The sequence below is a fragment of the Ips typographus genome, linkage group LG3 (assembly GCF_016097725.1).
Source record: "Ips typographus isolate SLU linkage group LG3, UJ_Ityp_2.0, whole genome shotgun sequence".
NCBI lineage: Eukaryota > Metazoa > Arthropoda > Insecta > Coleoptera > Curculionidae > Ips > Ips typographus.
Window position 1 is genome coordinate 12,745,444 of NC_138424.1, and position 19,993 is coordinate 12,765,436.

General features: G+C 34.5%; 1 protein-coding gene across 1 annotated transcript; it reads left to right on the forward strand.

Annotated features, from left to right (window-relative positions):
* Positions 1–8,188: 8,188 nt before the first annotated feature.
* On the forward strand, positions 8,189–15,761 carry LOC145726218 (uncharacterized). Its single transcript, XM_081975211.1, has 3 exons — positions 8,189–15,066; positions 15,129–15,533; positions 15,592–15,761. Exon 1 carries the CDS (start codon positions 9,520–9,522, stop codon positions 10,591–10,593), a length of 1,074 nt encoding a protein of 357 aa, XP_081831337.1. The 5' UTR covers positions 8,189–9,519; the 3' UTR covers positions 10,594–15,066; positions 15,129–15,533; positions 15,592–15,761.
* The last annotated feature ends 4,232 nt before the right edge of the window (positions 15,762–19,993 follow it).

Consider the following 19,993-nt stretch of genomic DNA (forward strand, 5'->3'; position numbering starts at 1 on the left):
CTATTTGTTCTTAAACTTTATCTTGAACCGGAGTAGAAGTATTAGGAGTTGTAAAACTCCTATCACTCATTGTCTCCATACGCTCAGTATTTGGTGTTTGAGGTGTCAGGCCAATAATTACATCAGATTGTACTGCCGGCTTAATTACTTCACTAGACTGTCCACTAACGTCAATATTCGCACTTTTAGAGGCACTCAACCCATGGGGCTCACCCAATTCCTCACTGGAATAGGTCTCTACCCTAGCACCGCTCGCATCACTTGCACAAGTTCCCGTAGATAAAGATAACTCATCATTTCCAGCTGAACACAAATTGTCAGCATGTACAAACTTAATGTCGTTACCTACCGATACTAAATAAGTACAAAAACTTAATACTTTTATCACTTTTCCTTTCTGCCATAACTTGGTTAACTTATTTTTTGTAAAAACACTTTCTCCTAATTTAAACAACTTTACTCCTCTTTTTGAGTTTGCTTTGGTATCATTTGTAAACTTATTATGGCAAGAAGGTTTTAACAAATCAAATCTTGTTCTAGGTTTTATTTTGAAAATACTTTCCGCTGGAGATATTCCAGTCACAGTAGATGGAGTATTCCGATTGTTAAACAAAAAGTTTTGTAGTTTTGTCACAATAATGTCTTTAGAAAGATTATTTCCTTTCTGAGCATATAACGCTTTTTCCAAACCTTTTTTTACGACCTGTACACTTCTTTCAGCAATCCCATTACTTTGTGGGTGGTATGGAGGTGTTTTAACAAGTTTGATCCCATTGGCTTGGCAAAATTTTTGAAATTCATTGGAACTAAAAGGTGGGCCATTGTCTGAAACTAGCTCACATGGTAGCCCAAAAATAGCAAACATATCTTTTAATTTTGATATTGTTTCAGATGCATTTGTTCCATTTTCCATTAGTTTGACATCAATCCATTTTGACCTTTGGTCAACCAGTAATAAAAAAACACTCTTAAACTTAAAAAAGAAGTCTACGTAAACCCTGTAAAAGTTATGAGGCGCATTAGGCCAAGCTGACAAACCCCCTGAATTTGAAAAGTTCTGAAGTTGCTGGCATAATTCACAAGCAGCTATAAATTTTTCTAAATCATTATTTATGCCAGGCCACCAGCAATACGACCTAACCAGCATTTTAGTTCTAACTATCCCACAATGTTGATTATGAAACAGTTGAAGTACTTTAAGTCTGAGGTTATTAGGAATTAATACTCTATTTCCAAGCAGTATGCAATTTTGCTCAACACTTAACTCAAAACGCCTTTTAAAAAATGGCTTTATTATTGACTGCATCAAAAGCCCTTTGACATGCTTTACTCCAGTTGAATGGAACAGAATCTTTAAGTAGATTGTAAATTGGATGTAAAATCCCACTCAGATTTTCAAGAAATCTTGAATAGTAATTGACCAAACCAACAAAGGCTCGCACTAGTTTTATTAGTAGGAACTGAAGCATTTTGAATGGCTTCAATTTTGGCCTTGGTCTTATGTATTCCATGTTTATCTATAATATATCCACATTACTCAATTTGATCAGCTAAAAATGAGCATTTGCTGTAATTCACTCGAATATTATAGTTGCTAAATCTTTCTAGAACTTGTTCCAATCTTTGTAAATGAATTTCATCATCAGGACCTGTAATTTTAATGTCGTCAAGAAAAACTGATACTCCTGGAATATTGTCACGTTTAAATTGTAAAGCCCTTTTGGCCCAACAAGTTAAACGAGACGTGCGTTTATTACTTAATAAATACAAAATACAAATATTACAATAATAAATCTATACTTACATTTGTTAAACAATTATGAGGGCAGCTTTCTAGAGGGTTTGGCACTCGCGATTTATTATAGTTTAAGAGATGGTTTACTATTTAATTAATTTGTGAACCACCGGTGCGGGTTGCAGAATTCGGGACGACTACATTCTGTGGCGTGAGCGGAGTCTTCTGGCTAGGTACTGCCTTCTCCGACGTGGTGCACAGCAAAACTGGACTAACTGGAATGACCCCCTCTCTAGGGTACAACTTCCTTCTTATAGCATTCCAAACACTGGTTCCACCAATCAAAAACTCCCAGACCTGGTCTCCTCTAGCCGACAACGCGTGACGACCTTTCGAACCTCGGTACTTGGAAATATTTCTCATATTTCGCAACTCAGCGTCCGGTCACACTCCGGTGCATAGTCTAGCTATTGCATCATAAGTGCAGTTGCACTCTGACCGCATTCCACAATTTTAATGTTTCCGCTCAAGTAATATAAATTCCACCTTTTTAAAGTTTCTGTTCAAGTGAAATAAATTTGATTTATTTCCTTCGTGACAATATCTCCCAAAATGTTCTCAATTGAGCGGTGCCAAATTGCAGGAGCACTAGCAATGCCATACATCAATCTAGAACTCCTGCACAAACCTATAGGGGTACTTAAAGTAAGATACTTTCTGTCTTCTGGTCGTAATTCCATTTGAAGATAGGCTGGATGTAAATCTAATTTAGTAAATTTTTCACCACCTGCCATTGATGCAAACAATGTTTCTATGGATGGTAATGGATGTTCATCCACAACCAAATTTGGGTTTAAGGTGCAATTAAAAGCTCCACAAATGCGTACTTTTCCATTTGCTTTAAGAATAGGCACTATTGGTGTTGCATATTCTGAACTATCTACCTTTTCTAAAACCCCCTCTCTTTCTAGGAAATAAAGTTCTTCCTCCACTTTAGAAAGAAGTGCAAATGGCACTTTCCTTGCTTTGATGTAAATTTTTTTTGCATCAGGTTTTGTGTTTAAACTGGCTTGATTCCCTATAATGTTTCCAATTTTCCCTTCATTAAAAATATGTGTATACTTAGACAACAATATTTCCAATTTTGAACTGGCAGAAACTTGTAAACCATCAGAGGCACCAGACAAGATAATACCCAGCTGCCTCAACCACTCACGTCCAAGTAATGACTGTTTACTTGTATGTACTACATATAGATTTAAGTTTTTAACAACATCTCTTTAATTTTAACTTTTTAACTTTAACTCTTAACTTTAACTTCAATGTACCCTGCTACTTCTAAAGCCTGCTCTGAGTAACTACATAGCTTAATGTGTGTGTTTTTTAAGGTTAAGGTTGAAAAATGTTTAGAATATGTACTGAAACTAATAATTGACACCACAGCACCTGAATCTACTTCAAACCTAAATTGCATATTGTTCACAAGTAGAGACACAGTAAATTTACTTCTAAAACCAACATGCTCTTTGCTATATACAGGGTAATTCAAATTCGACCCTCACCATTGGGATCTCGGAAACTATAGGAGATACGAGAAAGTTTAAATTGGGGCAAAGTTGCGCAATGTAAAGCTCAACCAAATGCAGTTTTAAAAATTTCGATTTTCCGAGTACTTCCGAAGATATCCGAAAAAAACTAAAAATTTGATTTTTTGTTTTTATTTACTTCTAATCTTATTTGAAGAGATATTCCAAAACTAAAAGCACCTTTTCATTGCCACTTTTTCTCAGCTATTCGATGTTGGATTCAAATTTGCCACACGACGTTTCGTTTTTTGGCAGCCATCATCAACTTTCTTTTTTCTTATGGGCGCCATATTGGATTTTTAGCCCACCAAATAGTACGTTTTATTCTGATTATAGTGATGTATAATAACTTATGATTTGCTTCATAAATAACAAAATAATTCATTAAAAACTATTTTTACTTTAGCTATTGGCTTTGAGTTAATGGACCGTTTTATAAAATGTCATTATTTGACAGTACTTGTGAAACACGATAATTCGGACGATCATTAGAGCTTTTAGAGATTTTACCTTAGTTAGCTTTGAGTTAATGAGACGTTTTATGAAGATTACTTGGTAGTACTTGTTACACGCAATTGGCCTGAACATACTTAGTCACAAAGGTGTACACGTGACTTAAACCGGTTTATTCACTCGAAGAGCTTAGGCCACTCGCTACGCTTGTGGACCTAGTTGTTCTTTTCGTGAATAAAAAATGGTTTAAGTCACTTGCTGCAAAGTAACTATTAAATCAGTCTGAATGACATTCGCCTATTTACAGATGTAAACAAACAAACATCAATGTTACATCTACGGGGCGCGGTGCAAATTTAATAGAACTGTAATTTTAGTTTTTTTTTTAATATAAGAAGTCGAAATTTAATAAAATACTGTATAAGACACGTGACTTAAACCGGTTTATTCACTCGAATAAATATGAATGAATAAAAAATGGTTTGTCACTTCCAAAATAAATAACTATAAACTTGCACTTAACATTATAAAAAATTGAAATTTGGAAAAAAATGAAGTTCCTAAAATGATGATCTTTCTCTTGGAAACATAAATAAGCCTTTTAAGTTAGAGATAATGCTAACAAATCTCTTTTTCTGATTAACCTAAATAGTTCAGCAATGCTTGTATAATAATAACATTTTCTGCGGGGGTTTCTTTTCTAGATACATTTTTAACTATGATTGACGCTCTAATGATCGTCCGAATTATCGTGTTTGACAAGTACTGTCAAATAATGACATTTTATGAAACGGCCCATTAACTCAAAGCCAATAACTAAAGTAAAAATAGTTTTTATTGAATTATTTTGTTATTTATGAAGCAAATCATAAGTTATTATACATCACTAAAATCAGAATAAAACGTACTATTTGGTGGGCTAAAAATCCAATATGGCGCCCATAAGAAAAAAGAAAGTTGATGATGGCTGCCAAAAAACGAAACGTCGTGTGGCAAATTTAAATCCATCATCGAATAGCTGAGAAAAAGTGGCAATGAAAAGGTGCTTTTAGTTTTGGAATATCTCTTCAAATAAGATTAGAAATAAATAAAAACAAAAAATCAAATTTTCAGTTTTTTTCGGATATCTTCGGAAGTACTCGAAAAATCGAAATTTTTAAAACTGCATTTGGTTGAGCTTTACATTGCGCAACTTTGCCCCAATTTAAACTTTCTCGTATCTCTTATAGTTTCCGAGATCCCAATGGTGAGGGTCGAATTTGAATTACCCTGTATAGCCAATATTTCCTCAATATCATGAACTTGTTGCTTACCTGTACTGTTGCCGTTCTTCATGCATACCTGTGCTACATGCCCTTTCCTATTACATTTTGAACAATTCAAACTTTTAGCCTTGCATACATTGGCCAAATGCTTATTTGACCCACATCTAAAACATTTAAAATTAGAATTAGATCTACTATTCTCCCGTATGGATGGTTTCTGCTTAAACCTGGAAACATTTATACTTTCCTGAGCTTGCACAGAATGTACTTGGTTGATGTACTTGGTAACTAAAACTGTGTAACTGAGCCGCATCTCTTGTTGAGGTTTCCATGCTTACAGCATTCTCGATTGCCCTCTCAATGGTCAGTTTCTTCTGCTCCAATAGCCGACTCTGAATATTTTGAGAACTTAATTCAAAAACAAACTGGTTCCTCAAGACTTTTTTTAAGTAATCTCCAAAGTTACGAATTGTAGCCAGCCTCTGTAAAGCTGTGAGGTAATCCTGGCATGATTCCCCTTCTCTCTGTTTTCTCTGAAGGAACCGAAAATGTTCTGCAATTTCCAAAGGTTCAGGATTGTAGTGTTGTTTCATTATCTTCACTAAATCATCATATGACTTTGTAGATGGTAATTCTGGAGAAATCTTATCACATAGAACATCATAAGCTTCAGGACCTATGTAGTGTAATAAATAGGCTGCTTTCTTATTTATAGGAACTGTGAACACATTAAATGCACTTTCTAACCTCATTAACCATCGGTCGAACTTCTTTTGAGGATCGTAGGATTCGATTGAAAATACAGTTTGTACTGAGTGTATTGTATCTCGTTGTTCTGTGGCCATTGTAATATGCTAGGTCCAATGTACTTCCACGTTTCTAGTCCCAGCAATGTAATGGAATTGTAGGTCCGTACTATATCCTCGTCGTCAAACTGTTGTGCTCGGAATAGGGCGTGTAATGAATATCCTCAATTGCTTAATAACTCCATTTAATCACAACTTAATAACTAATGAATTTGTAACAAAGTATTCAGTCAGTCCTTATAAAACGTGCCAAATTGAAATCTTTATTTTTCCCGGATGACATCCATCAAGTCCCACACAAGTGCGTTCCTTAAGAACATAACATCTTTAATAGCGATGCGAGTAGCGATGTACTTAAGGAAAAACTGATTAAATATTTGGATTCTACGTTAAATTTTATATAGGAAACCAATAATTCTAGTTCTTCAGCTTCGCTAAAAAATCTTGAAGAAAATACTACAGGGTGCGTATTCTTGAACGAGGAGAGTTATCGAGAGAAAGGTCTGTAGAATGTGACAGGATTCCGCCATTGTCAGCCTCTGCTGTTATATTCTGTCAAACCTTCTCTTGAAAATTCCGTTCCCCGGTTTCAAGAATTAGGGCCCAGGTGGGTTCCAAGTTGTCGTATTTTCAAAATTACATTGTAGGTTTTTTTATCATATTTGGAACAAGCACTTATGAAATTAATAGTCATTATGTGATGTTGACGACGCATGTCGAAAATTGTGTAGTTGCGTAGATATAGGGGAATGGTCTTTTATTTGTCCGCCTCATTTTCTACGTCACTACACATTTTTCAAAAATGTTTTTTTTTTTTAAATTCCCTGTTCAATTTGGAAAAGAAAGTATATTTGGTAAAATTCTTAATTGAAACTTCCTCTACGAAATAATGGAGTTTTGACGTATCAGAACTGATATCTGGGCAAAAAATGGATAGTTAATGTTATAAACATTGAACTGCAACAGTGGTTCGCCCTTCAAAAAATAAGTAGATATGCATGTTGTCATTTTTTAAAAGAACCCGTTCCCAGGAAAAAACAGCCCTCCAAAGTTCAGCTTCAAAAATCGTGTTTTTTGTTATAATTCTGAGACCGTTGAAGTAATTTCAACGTAATTTTACTTTAGTAGTTTTTGTTCATTGGTACTTATAAAATTGATACTCATTACTTGACAAAGTAACTTTGTTCTAAGCTATCCGTGTCGGTAATTGGTTCACTTATTTTGAGCTACATTAATTTTTATACCTCTGGACTTCGCTCAAAGGGATGATAATTGATTACAATGAAGGGTTTTTGTAGGTGGCTTTAAGACCCGGTAAAGAGCATCCGTTTCAAGTCATTGTACCAAATTTGATCGCTTTTTACTTTTACCTACGACCTTATTGTAAAAAGCTAATTACGCATAGTTTTCCATTACGTAATGACCCTCTTTAAGCACAGTTGTTGTTTGCTATTGGATATACAGGGTGATTCCAAAGTTGGGGCTTTCCTTTCACCTGCGAATAGTGTTTCAAAATATAAGTTTTTTTTTCGTTTGATGTTTTTTCGAAATATAACAATAACGAAGATACAGGGTGTCAAAGTTTTAGTGAAAAACAAAATAAAAAATAACTTGAATTTAATGTTAACTAACTGCCATGATATTTCTTATGAACAGACATAAACAAAAACTAAAGATTTCAGCCGCCTTTGTTTTAAGTATTAATAATTTGACATTTTAAATTAAAACAGCATTTAATTTTAGGCACGCATTAAGACGGTTTTTTTTACTCGAAAACGGTATGTCGTAGCAAAAAATAATAAAAGGGGTTTTTTTATTGGAATTGAACAAGGAATTCAATAATAAAATTACAAAAAAAAAATATTAATTCAAAACGCACAGCTGTAAAAAAGCGCACTGTGTGTGATTTCTACATATACCCGGTGGTCTTCCGGAAACTGCATCGATCGGTTATGAAAACAGTACAAATAAGAAAAATCTGAAGACTTAGCAGTCCACTAAAATCGAGGAGGTTCGTTTATCTAAATTATTTTCAATATGGAAAACATGTGTTATACCAGAACTTTTTTTCATATAGAACATCAATTTCACATTTAAAAAGCACTGGAAGAGTGTAGTCTAGGTTAATAATTCTATTAATAATAATTATTAATTAGTCTAGGTTAATAGTTTTAATAATTTTATTAACCTAGACTACTTACCTTACTTACCTTACTCGTGGTAATTGAACGGGTGATTTTGTCGAGAAAGTGTCCGAAAACGCCTTATAATATAGTTATTAAAAATGTTACTAATTTAAATAATAGGAAATAAAAACCATAATTAATTTTCGTAATACAATTATTTTGTGTAATTAATCATATAAAATTTTGTTCCGTATTCAGTCGGACTCGAACCCACGATCTACTTTTCCTATATTGGTTCGCTTGGCTTATAAGGAACTAATTTCTACCTGGTTTTTAGATGATAGTTGGTAAAACTAATGGTAACCCAAAGCCGAACAAACGGAGAGATCGATACTTGGCCTGATCCCGAAGGATCGAGTGAGAAATTAAGATACACTCCGACGTACTAAAGTAGAGAATATTATACAAGGAAATGAAAATGGGCTGGACACATTACTAGAATGGAGGGCGGGCGTTGGACCGAAAAAGCAGACCTCAAACTCGATGGACGGATGACCTGAAGAGGATAACAACAAATTGGATTGCAACAGCCAGAGATAAAGAACAAAGATAGTCTGCCGTTAGCAATTAGACTTCGGGTAGTAAAGTGTTACATATTACCCATCTTACTATACGACACACAAACGTGGTCTCTCAAAGCTGGAACCCTGAACCGCATCGAGGCGTTTGAAATGTGGACCTTCCGGAACTAATTTTATAAGAGAAAATAGGGGCTTTGAGACCCAGGAAGGAAGCAGCCTGGCTAAGAAACATACGGGAGTGGTGTAACATCAGCGACGCAGCCACCATATTTTGAAGAGCCGAGAACGGCACTCTGCACATTGTATGAAGAGTACAGACCATCGCCAGCGTGTGGCTAAGCACAGGATACAAGAAGAAGAAGAAGAGATAGAGAAAACAATAGACGTTTGGAGGAGGTCCCACAATAGAGGTGAAAGGGGCAAATGATGATGATAAGTATATGAAGGTTGTTAGATAGAAAAGTCCCCCCCCCCCAAATTATTCATAACAGAGACCAATACTTTCGACACTTAAGAGTCGTCAAATATGTTGACATCGCCAGTGATAAAGAAGTGGAAACTCTGGCCTGCGGTATTCTAGCCAATATTAAACTCGAATGAAATTGTTCATCGTTCCTATTAATATATTAAAATATTAACAGGAAATCATTTTTGGCATACGGATATACATGTATATTAAAAATATGACAAAAATTTAGTTCCGCATTCAGTAGTACTCGAACTAGACGAGACTATATTTTCAACAGTGAAGTTTATTTTTCTAATAATAAAGAAGCTGGGAGAAATATACGGATACTAGTTTTTTTTTGTTTTTTTACAAGTAAGGACACCCTTGCTACCCCCTTCTTTGTGACAATATTACAGTAATAAAGATTATTAATAATTTTTCTACTGCATGAAGTTTTAGTATTAGGAATATAAATACTTTGTACTAAGTGATATTTTTTGTAGGTGGACTGATCTGAACATGTTTAATGACGAAGATAATATTGTGATTAAAGAGGAGCCAATGTACCAACCTAATGGATACAGTTGCGTGGGATGTGACCTAAACTTTTGTAATGTTCAAGAAGTTAATTGGCATGTACAACAAGAAGGTTGCAGCTATTCTTGCAGCGCTTGCGGTCAGAATTTTGACACAAAATTAGCCCTTATAAGTCATGGAAAATGGCCCAACACATGTGATAATAATGTATTTGAAGACTCTTGCGACTTTAGCGTACTGGAACCAGATTTTAAAAACTTTTATAAAACAGACACTAGGCTAACAGTAGATCTGCCCAAAATCAGTTTAAAAGACGTTTTTTGTACTGAAAGTTCCAACCAGCAAACCATATTAAAATGTATTGATTCCGATCCGTTATGTGATGGTAAAAGTTTTTTGAAAGAAGAGAACGAGGCTAAAACTCAACTGGCAGCGTATCAAATGCAGGTTGAAATTCTATCTTCCAAGAAGAAAAAGAAAAAAAGAAAAAAGTATCGTCGCTTGCAAAATCGCGAAGACACCAAAACTCGTGAATGTAAAATATGTGGAAAATTATTTGCAAAACCACAATATTTGAAAACCCATTTACGAATTCACACTGCGATTAAGCCTTATGCATGTGATAAGTGTGAAAGGCGTTTTTCAAAAAAAGTTGCTTTAGAAAACCATAGTCGAGTTCATTCTGGTTTACAACCTTATAAATGTGATAAGTGTGGAAAACCGTTTTCGATATACGGACAATTTCGGAGACATTCACTATGGCACTTCGCAGAGGAACTGCATACATGCAATCACTGCAACTTACATTTTTTGCATCAAAGTAATTTAGAATACCATTTACGAGTTCATGCGACCGATAAATCTTATCAATGTGAAGAGTATAAACAATGTGTTTCAATAAAAAGTGATATGAATGAAAGTTATAGCAATTCGTCACTTCACAATAAAAAACTTTATGAATGTAACGATTGTGGACAGTGCTTTTCATTAAAATGTAATTTAGTCAAACATACTAAATGGCACATTAAGGAAAAAATTTTGTCAGTAATTTTTTAAGTGTGTCGATTTTTTGAGCATTACCATCAGGATCTTGGCTGCAGAGAAAAAAGGTATAGTAGAGGGCACTAATAAAACCGTTGAACGTCATCAGTGAGTTTGACGCTTTCAAAATGCATTCGTATTGCTGGGACGCATGTCTGATACGACTTTGACCTTCTTGATCTAATTTTTTTACGAATTGCCAGATTTTTTTTTAATTAAGAAGTTTTCAAAAGTTTCATTCAATTGCGCAGTAGGCGAATGCGCAATCGGTGTCATTCACAAAGATGGCGACTTCCGTTTTGGTCGCTTTATGCACAAACGGGGTATATTGTTACCTCCTGATACTTGTTCTTTTTACTCGAAGGTTAAACCGTTTGGCCGCTAGAGGGCTTTAAATTTAACCAATTTTTTTCCCAACTTTGTGAATTTAAGCAACTGAAAACAGTTTTCAAACTTCTGGTGACATTCTAAAGCATCAGAATCCACTAATATCTACTATTTTGGTGTTTATGACCTGCTAAAACCGTTTGAGAATGTTTTGTAATATTTTCATGAATCTTGACTGACAGTTTGAACCACACTGGTGACATTTTGGTGTTTCTTAGCTGCAAAAAACTGTTTAAAAGCTTCTAGTTAAGGATTTACTTTATATCTACAAGTATCAGAAGACAATTTTGGAGCCACATTCCATTTCGGTGTTTCTGTTAAAGTTAAGGATCTACTGATATATCTACAAGTATCAGAAAGTTTTGGAGCCACATTCCATTCGGTGTTTCTGAGCTGCAAAAAAACTAGTTGTAGTAGTTCTTCTGCTTCGCTAATAATAACGAAAATGCGAGGAGGGTTCAAAATTGCCATATTTTTAAAATCACCCTGTAGCTCAGAAACGGGGGCAGCTGTAGAAGGTATGACTGCTCCATTGTTCCTTTCGCGAAAATTGAGCACAAGGTTCGCAAAAACCGCATTGCTCAAATTTTGCTACTTTTGGAGTTAGTAAAAACCCCGTAAAACCATCGAATTTGAGACCCCCTGTACATACAGTTTGCAGTTTTTATTGCGATGGAACTGCTTTTAGACAACAAAAGTTTTAGCAGTTTTCAAAGGGATTAGGAAATACTCAATATTGAGTAATATTGTTATTAAAATCTGTCTGTTAAAAAAACTGTTTAAACTTCTGAATAGACATAAAAAATACAAAATTTATATAATCTTCGGGTTTTAATAGTTGCTGCAACATCTGGTGACATCTGTACTCAACTCTATGAATTAGAAAATACAAATGGCGTTCCCAAATTTAGGAACAGCCCCATTAATGCCGCATCATTCGGTAAACACCGATTTGATTGGTTAAAAATGGTGAGGTTTGGTTTTTTGTTTCTCAATCCCAATCCTCTGACCGGTTTCGCCGTATTACGGCTTATCAGAGAGGCCGTTGGCTGTAGGGCTTGATAACCAAAGAACAAAACCTTTATTCAATATAGTCAACTTGATGCCAGATAGTTGTTGTGCAACATCTGGTGATATCTGTACTCAACTCTATGAGTTAGAAAGTATTCGGATTTGACTGATAAAGAAGAACATCTGACAACGCGGCTCGAAACCTCAATGACGTTTAACGGTCTAATTAGTGCTGTCTACTAACGAGTGTTAGTATTAATACATTACGAGATTTCGATTACCAAACCTGTACGTATTGCGTGTGTTGGTAATGAACAATATTTTAGGTGACTTTTATGTGTTTGTGTTTTTCGAAAATAGTTATTTAATAATTGCTGTTTTGTAAATTTGGTGTGTAGTAAATTTTAGTTCCAGGGTGTTTACTAAGAACTTGTACAAACTTTAAGAAGTACATTTTTGAACAAATTTAAGCAAAAAAGTTCGTATAAACATAGGTCCGCAAATGCTTCATTTCGAAGATACAGAGTGTCAGAAAAAACACCCTGTTAATAAAAACAAACGATGTTTATCGAGGCTTTAAGGATTTAGTTGTGTTCCAAATTTGAGCTCAATATCTCAAAAACTCCGAGTTTGCAATAAAAATTATGGCATCGCATTTAAAAAAGGTAAGTTTGGTTAGCCACATAAATTTTCACCCTGTATAGATAAAATTTATCTAGAAATATATAAGTAATAGTATCAAAAACGTATTATTGAGTAAACGTCGTAATCATGACATTCATGACAGGGACAGAAAACAAAACAGAAACAGCAAAACAAATATGTCCGTGGAGATGAACGAAAACGATTTTAACACTACGCTAATTGATTTTGTCCAAAGTTACCCCATTTTGTGGGATTCTAAGCACCCTCAACACAAGGATAATAATGCCTTGAAGAAGGCTTGGCTTCAGATTGCCAATCTAATGAAAACAATAGGTATTCGGTACAGTCAGAGAGAAAAGTGCTGCCAAAGTTTGAACTGGCAGAAACACAGTTTGAAAAGACAGTCAACGATAAAATCGTCTGTTAAACTCACTTGGAGTGAGAAAATGACAGTTTTATCCACATTTTTGGAATCCTCATTAAGTTTCCTATCTACTAACCTAAAAAAACACTAAAAAATCGAGTATAGTCAGTTAGAAAAACAGTGTCAAAGTTTGAACTGCCAGAAACACAGTTTGAAAGGACAGTCAGAGACAAAATCGCCTGTAAAACCCACTTGAAATGAGAAAATGACAGTTTTAAGCACATTTTTGAAATCCTCATTAAATTTCCTAATCAGTTACTTGGAAAAACCGTATAAAATGTGGTACAGTCTGGGAGAAAAGCAGTGTCAAATTTTGAACTAAAAGAAACACAGTTCGGAAGGACAGTCAGGGACAAAATCGGTGGTAAAACCCACTTCTAGTGAGAAAATGTTTGATTTAAGTACATTTTTGGAATACTCATTAAATTTCCTATTCAATAGCCAAAAAAAAACAAAAAACATATCGGTACAGTCATGGTGAAAAATGGTATCAAAGTTTGAATTGTTAGAAACACAGTTTGAAAGGACAGTCAAGGACAAAATCGCCTGTAAAACCCACTTGGAATGAGAAAATGACAGTTTTAAGCACATTTTTGGAATCTCATTAAATTTCCTATCCACTAACCTAAAAAAACACTACCAAATTGAGTACAGTCAGAGAGAAAAACAGTGTCAAAGTTTGAACTAACAGAAACACAGTTTGAAAGGACAGTCAAGGACAAAATCGTCTGTAAAACCCACTTGTAGTGTGAAAATGACAGTTTTAAGCACATTTTTGGAATCCTAATTAAATTTCCTATCCAATAGCCTAAAAAAATATCACTAAATTCGGTACAGTTTAGGAGAAAAGTGCTGCCAAAGTTTGAAAACACAGTCAGCGACAAAATCGTCTGTTAAACTCACTTGGAGTGAGAAAATGACAGTTTTAAGCACATTTTTGGAATCCTCATTAAATTTCCTATCTACTAACCTAAAAAAACACTACCAAATTGAGTACAGTCAGAGAGAAAAACAGTGTCAAAGTTTGAACTAACAGAAACACAGTTTGAATGGACAGTCAAGGACAAAATCGCCTGTAAAACCCATTTGTGGTGTGAAAATGACAGTTTTAAGCACATTTTTGGAATCCTAATTAAATTTCCTATCCAATAGCCTAAAAAAATATCACTAAATTCGGTACAGTTTGGGAGAAAAGTGCTGCCAAAGTTTGAAAACACAGTCAGCGACAAAATCGTCTGTTAAACTCACTTTTGGAGTGAGAAAATGACAGTTTTAAGCACATTTTTGGAATCCTCATTAAATTTCCTATCTACTAACCTAAAAAAACTACCAAATTGAGTACGGTCAGAGAGAAAAACAGTGTCAAAGTTTGAACTAACAGAAACACAGTTTGAAAGGACAGTCAAGGGCAAAATCGCCTGTAAAACCCATTTGTGGTGTGAAAATTACAGTTTTAAGCACATTTTTGGAATCCTTATAATTTAATAAGGTTTCCTATCCAATAGTCTACAAAAACACTAAAAAATCGGGTATAGTCAGTTAGAAAAACAGTGTCAAAATTTGAACTGCTAGAAAGACAGTTTGAAAGGACAGTCAAGGACAAAATCGCCTGTAAAACCCACTTGCATTAACACTATTCCGTCAACCATTCCGCAGCTGTGTCACTCGTCACATGTGAACGACAAGTAGTTTTCCGTGCGTAAAAAGCATTCATTCCGCACCCCGCGCTCCGTTATAATTCCGGATACATGAGAACCGAGCTTAAGTGTACTAGTTGTGATTTCTCTTTGCTGTTACCTTTAATACATGTTTAATTGCAGTGGGTGAAAACCATGTTACTAAGTTCTACTTATTTTCTGACTTTTTTGAGGGCAATAAAAAGTATTTGGCTAAGGGAGAAAATGCATACAGTAGTGAACACGTAAAAAAAGTTTCTCTTTTTGGGTTCAATTGTACTGATAACAATCAAAGGAAGGAAGGAAGTGAAAGCCAGTATGAAAAAAAACATTTGTAGTGTTGAGGTATAAATTCAAAATATTACTACTTTATTTGTAGTTTGATGAAATAAGTGTTTTGTTTTTAGATATTGTTTGATTTAAAAACTGGAGTACAGAAAGCTCATTGCACTTGCCCCCGAGGTACTGTTGTATGCCATCAGATGGCTGCAGTTTTATATTATGGACATTATCATGTCAGCCCAACAGACATAGAATGCATGGAATTTACCTTCTACGTCTGAAGATTTAGAAGCTAATAGTGAAATTAGCAGATATATACCCCAAGAAGAAAGTGTATAGGGCTACTGAGGCTAATATACCTGAAAAAAAAAAACCTTTCGGGAGGAAATTGGGAGTAATATTGTGGGGTTTTCATGACTGTTAAAGCCAGAATCTTTGGTCATTATTCCTGACATAAAGGAACTTGTTTAAAGTGCTGATTACATGTCTTCTGTTGCATTTAACTTAAATGTTGAGCCAACTAGGTTATGGTAGGTTGGTGCTACAATATTATGGATATGTTGTAACCTTTATTTTGAATCTTTTAAGTTGGATTCTTGTGGATTTTTGTGCGGTCAGATGCCACAATAGAGGTCAAGTTTCCCTTCAAGTACAGAAAGGGTGAAAATCTGCCAGATGTGATAAACAAGTTCTACTTTTTTATTTTGATGAAAATTTAGAAATAATCATAAATAAAGAACATAACTATTATCATCAAATTTAAGGACAATTGTACCTTTGTCACTTTTATTTCTGGACACCAAAAGTGTTTCAATTATTCCAAATTGAAAAGGATCCTGAATGGGCAACCAATTTAAATTTATAATGCCCGGTTTCTAAACGAATAGATATCTTTCGCATAAGAGCATCGATTCTATAAATTGTCTTACATTTGTATAATATACAGGGTTACAATTGTTACAATTTCGATGCATTAGCGTTGCTATCTCAAAAACCATAGTTGGTAGAGCTTTAGTTAAATGGAGACAAAGTTGCGCATTTTATTGCTAAATAATTTGTTAAAAACAAATTTAAAACATTTTCATTACATCCGGAGATATCCGACAAATACCGAAAAAGTCAAATTCCTATTTTATTTTTTTACCACTTTATTACTGATTATTTTGGAAGTCAGTTTTTATCGTCGAACATCGGAAGTCAGATCGTATTAGTCGAACATCGGAGATGCTTCTCGGTGTATCGCTTTCTAACGGTGGCCTACTTTAGTAGTATCGAGCATAGTAGGCCCAAACCGTAACACTGTCCCCCTCTGCTGATCGTCCCGATCCGCTTCATCTAGTCCTTGGTATTTCTTGAGTCTGTCCAGATGGACCATTTTCCTGGATTTGAGGAAGGTCCCTCCGAAACTTGGTGTTAATTTTCGTGATTTGCCTTTCTTCCTGTGAGGGTTAAACAAACAAACTTTATCGTCCTTCTGGAACCCTCCCGAATTGGCCCCAAGATCATAACGAGCTTTCATCTTGTCGTTAGCTAGATTCAAACTTTCCCTGACCAGATCATGGATGTTCAGTAATCTTTCTTGCAACTCGTTGACGTAGTTCTCAATGTTCGTGCTGTTGGAGATCCGAACACTGTTGCTGGGCTCCACTTGCTGCGCTCCACTTTGTGTCGCGCAGCAAACTTCATTCTCAGAGCATAAAAGTCATGGTTTGCGCGCTTAATACATAAATAACTATTATTGTTTTTATTATGATTATTCATTGTGACATTTGACAACCACAGTAGTGTAAACATAGGTAAAGGTTAAGTATTTTTTCTATGAAAGTTTAATAATATGCTTTTTATTCACTAGTTTTGAATAGATAATAATATCCATTATCTACCCGTGAGTAATGAGTCAATACTCTCGGCTATTATTCACTGATACAGTCTACCCGTGAACACCACCGATATATAGCAAAAATCAAAGTAAAATGTAGTGGCGTAACAGAGTAATATAAAAACATAAATGTTTTGAATGTAGCGTTTGTAAACGTTTGCTTCTTCATAATATGTCAAATTCAAACTTGTTGTCTCTACTCTTTGTCTCTCTATTGACTCATTTATGAAGACGTGATAGTGTTATTCCTAAACCATTTATTCTAAATCAGTTATTCCTAAATCATTATTTTGTTACATTTGTAACAGTTTAAATTAATAACATCCTGTATATTATTGTAGTTTTGAATATCAATTGATTTCAAAAATTTTGCAATTATCATAACTTATAGTTATAAGTATAGCTTATAGTTATAAGTATATATATTTATTATATATTATTATACCAGGTGTCCAAGAGCACCATGGACATAGGAGATTAACATGGGAAAACGGTTTTGAATTTTTTGCGCCTGTACGGTTGATTTGATCGGAAGATCGTAATAATGAAAGTTGTAGTACGTATCACGGACTAGTTTTCTGTATTTTTTTCGGATCTCTAACTTGAGCCCTTTCGTCGTAAAACACGAACAAAAATGAGAAAATTTAAACTTTTGGCCTGCACTGTATAGGCGGTTGTCGGGCAACGAGTAAACAAATCATTATTGCTGGTACGGTTGCTCGACAACCGCTTATACAGTGCAGGTAAAAAGTTAAAATTTGCGCATTTTTGCTCGTGTTTTACGACGAAAGGGCTCAAGTTAGAAATCCGAAAAAATACAGAAAACTAGTCCGTGATAGGTACTACAACTTTCATTAATACGATTTTTCAATCAAATCAACCGTACAGGCGCAAAAAAATTAAAACCGTTTTCCCATGTTAATCTCCTATGTCCAGGGTGCTCTTGGACACCTGGTATATTATAACTTATAGTTATAAGTTATGATAAATAACTGCAACGGTTTTCAAGATATTTACTTTTGAAAGAATACATTTTTTAATTTTAAAGTGTCATAGCTCCTAACAAGAATGAATTAGAGAAAAACGGCTAGCATGCTTATCTTAACCAACTGGAACAGCAAAAAAATAGAGACCTGTCAGTTTTTTTAATATGACCACGCAATGGATCTTAAATGTTTAGTTAAGAACATGCAAGCCGTTTTGCTTTATCGCATTTTGGTTAGAACCTATGACATACCAAAATCTGATAACGTCATTTTTTAAGCGTCAATATCTCGAAAAACGTTGCAGGTAATTCAAATTCGTCCTCACCATTGGGATCTCGGAAACTATAAAAGATACGAAAAAGTTTAAATTGGGGCAAAGTTGCGCAATGTAAAGCTCAACCAAATGCCGTTTTAAAAATTTCGATTTTCCGAGTACTTCCGAAGATATCCGAAAAAAACTGAAAATTTGATTTTTGTTTTTGTTTATTTCTAATCTTATTTGAAGAGATATTCCAAAACTAAAAGCACCTTTTCATTGCCACTTTTTCCCAGCTCTTCGATGATGGATTCAAATTTGCCACACGACGTTTCGTTTTTTGGCAGCCATCATCAACTTTATTTTTTCTTATGGGCGCCATATTGGATTTTTAACCCACCAAATAGTACGTTTTATTCTGATTTCAGTCATGTATAATAACTTATGATTTGCTTCATAAATAACAAAATAATTCAATAAAAACTCATTTTACCTTAGTTATCTTTGAGTTAATGAGACGTTTTATGAAGATTACTTGGTAGTACTTGTCACACGCAATTGACCTGAACATACTTAGTCACAAAGGTGTACACGTGACTTAAACCGGTTTATTCACTCGAAGAGCTTAGGCCACTCGCTACACTTGTGGACCTAGTTGTTCTTTTCGTGAATAAAAAATGGTTTAAGTCACTTGCTGTATAAATAACTATTAAATCAGTCTGAATGACATTCGCCTATTTACAGATGTAAACAAACAAACATCAATGTTACATCTACGGGGCGCGGTGCAAATTTAATAGAACTGTAATTTTAGTTTTTTTTTAATATAAGAAGTCGAAATTTAATAAAATACTGTATAAAACACGTGACAAACCGGTTTATTCACTCGAACAAATATAAATTGAATAAAAAATGGTTTAAGTCACTTGCTGTATAATAACTATAAACTTGCACTTAACATTATAAAAAGTTCCTAAAATGATTATCTTTCTCATGGAAACATAAATGAGCCTTTTAAGTTAGAGATAATGCTAACAAATCTCCTTTTCTGATTAACCTAAATAGTTCAGCAATGCTTGTATAATAATAACATTTTCTGCGGGGGTTTCTTTCCTAGATACATTTTTAACTATGATTGCCGCTCTAATGATCGTCCGAATTATTGTGAATCAGAATAAAACGTACTATTTGGTGGGCTAAAAATCCAATATGGCGCCCATAAGAAAAATGAAAGTTGATGATGACTGACAAAAAACGAAACGTCGTGTGGCAAATTTGAATCCATCATCGAATAGCTAGGAAAAAGTGGCAATGAAAAGGAAATCGAAATTTCTAAAACAGCATTTGGTTGAGCTTTAAATTGCGCATCTTTGCTGTTTTTTGCAAAGTGTCCGTTTTACGAACTCAGCCATGGGGATCTCGGTTGTTTAAAAAAATACAAAATAGGTTAAATTAGGACAAAGTTGCGCATTTTCGGGGATTGTAAAATGTCGATTTAAAAATTACAAAATTCCGACTACATTCGGAATTATAGAAAAAAAAATAAAAATTTTGGAAAAACGTTTTTAATTTTTTCTGGACTTATTTGAAGAAATAATTAAAAATGACTGACAATGTCACAGCCACTTTTCCTTCTCTAACAAATCGCGTAGTCAAATTTGGAATCCGACGTTGCAATTTTCCAAAATCCTATCAGCATTGTTCATATGGGCGACATCTTGAATTGTTGCATTTTTAAATTCAGCTATTCTATTTTTTAGGCAATATACAATATTCAAGTCAAGAAATATACAATAGTTCATACTTGTAGAGCAGGTATAAAGGCTCGAAAATTTGATATGTGGTAGCACTATAATAATGGGACACTCT

Excerpts from the sequence above, each read along its gene's own strand:
- LOC145726218 (XM_081975211.1), top strand. The coding sequence starts at position 9,520 with ATGTTTAATGACGAAGATAATATTGTGATTAAAGAGGAGCCAATGTAC.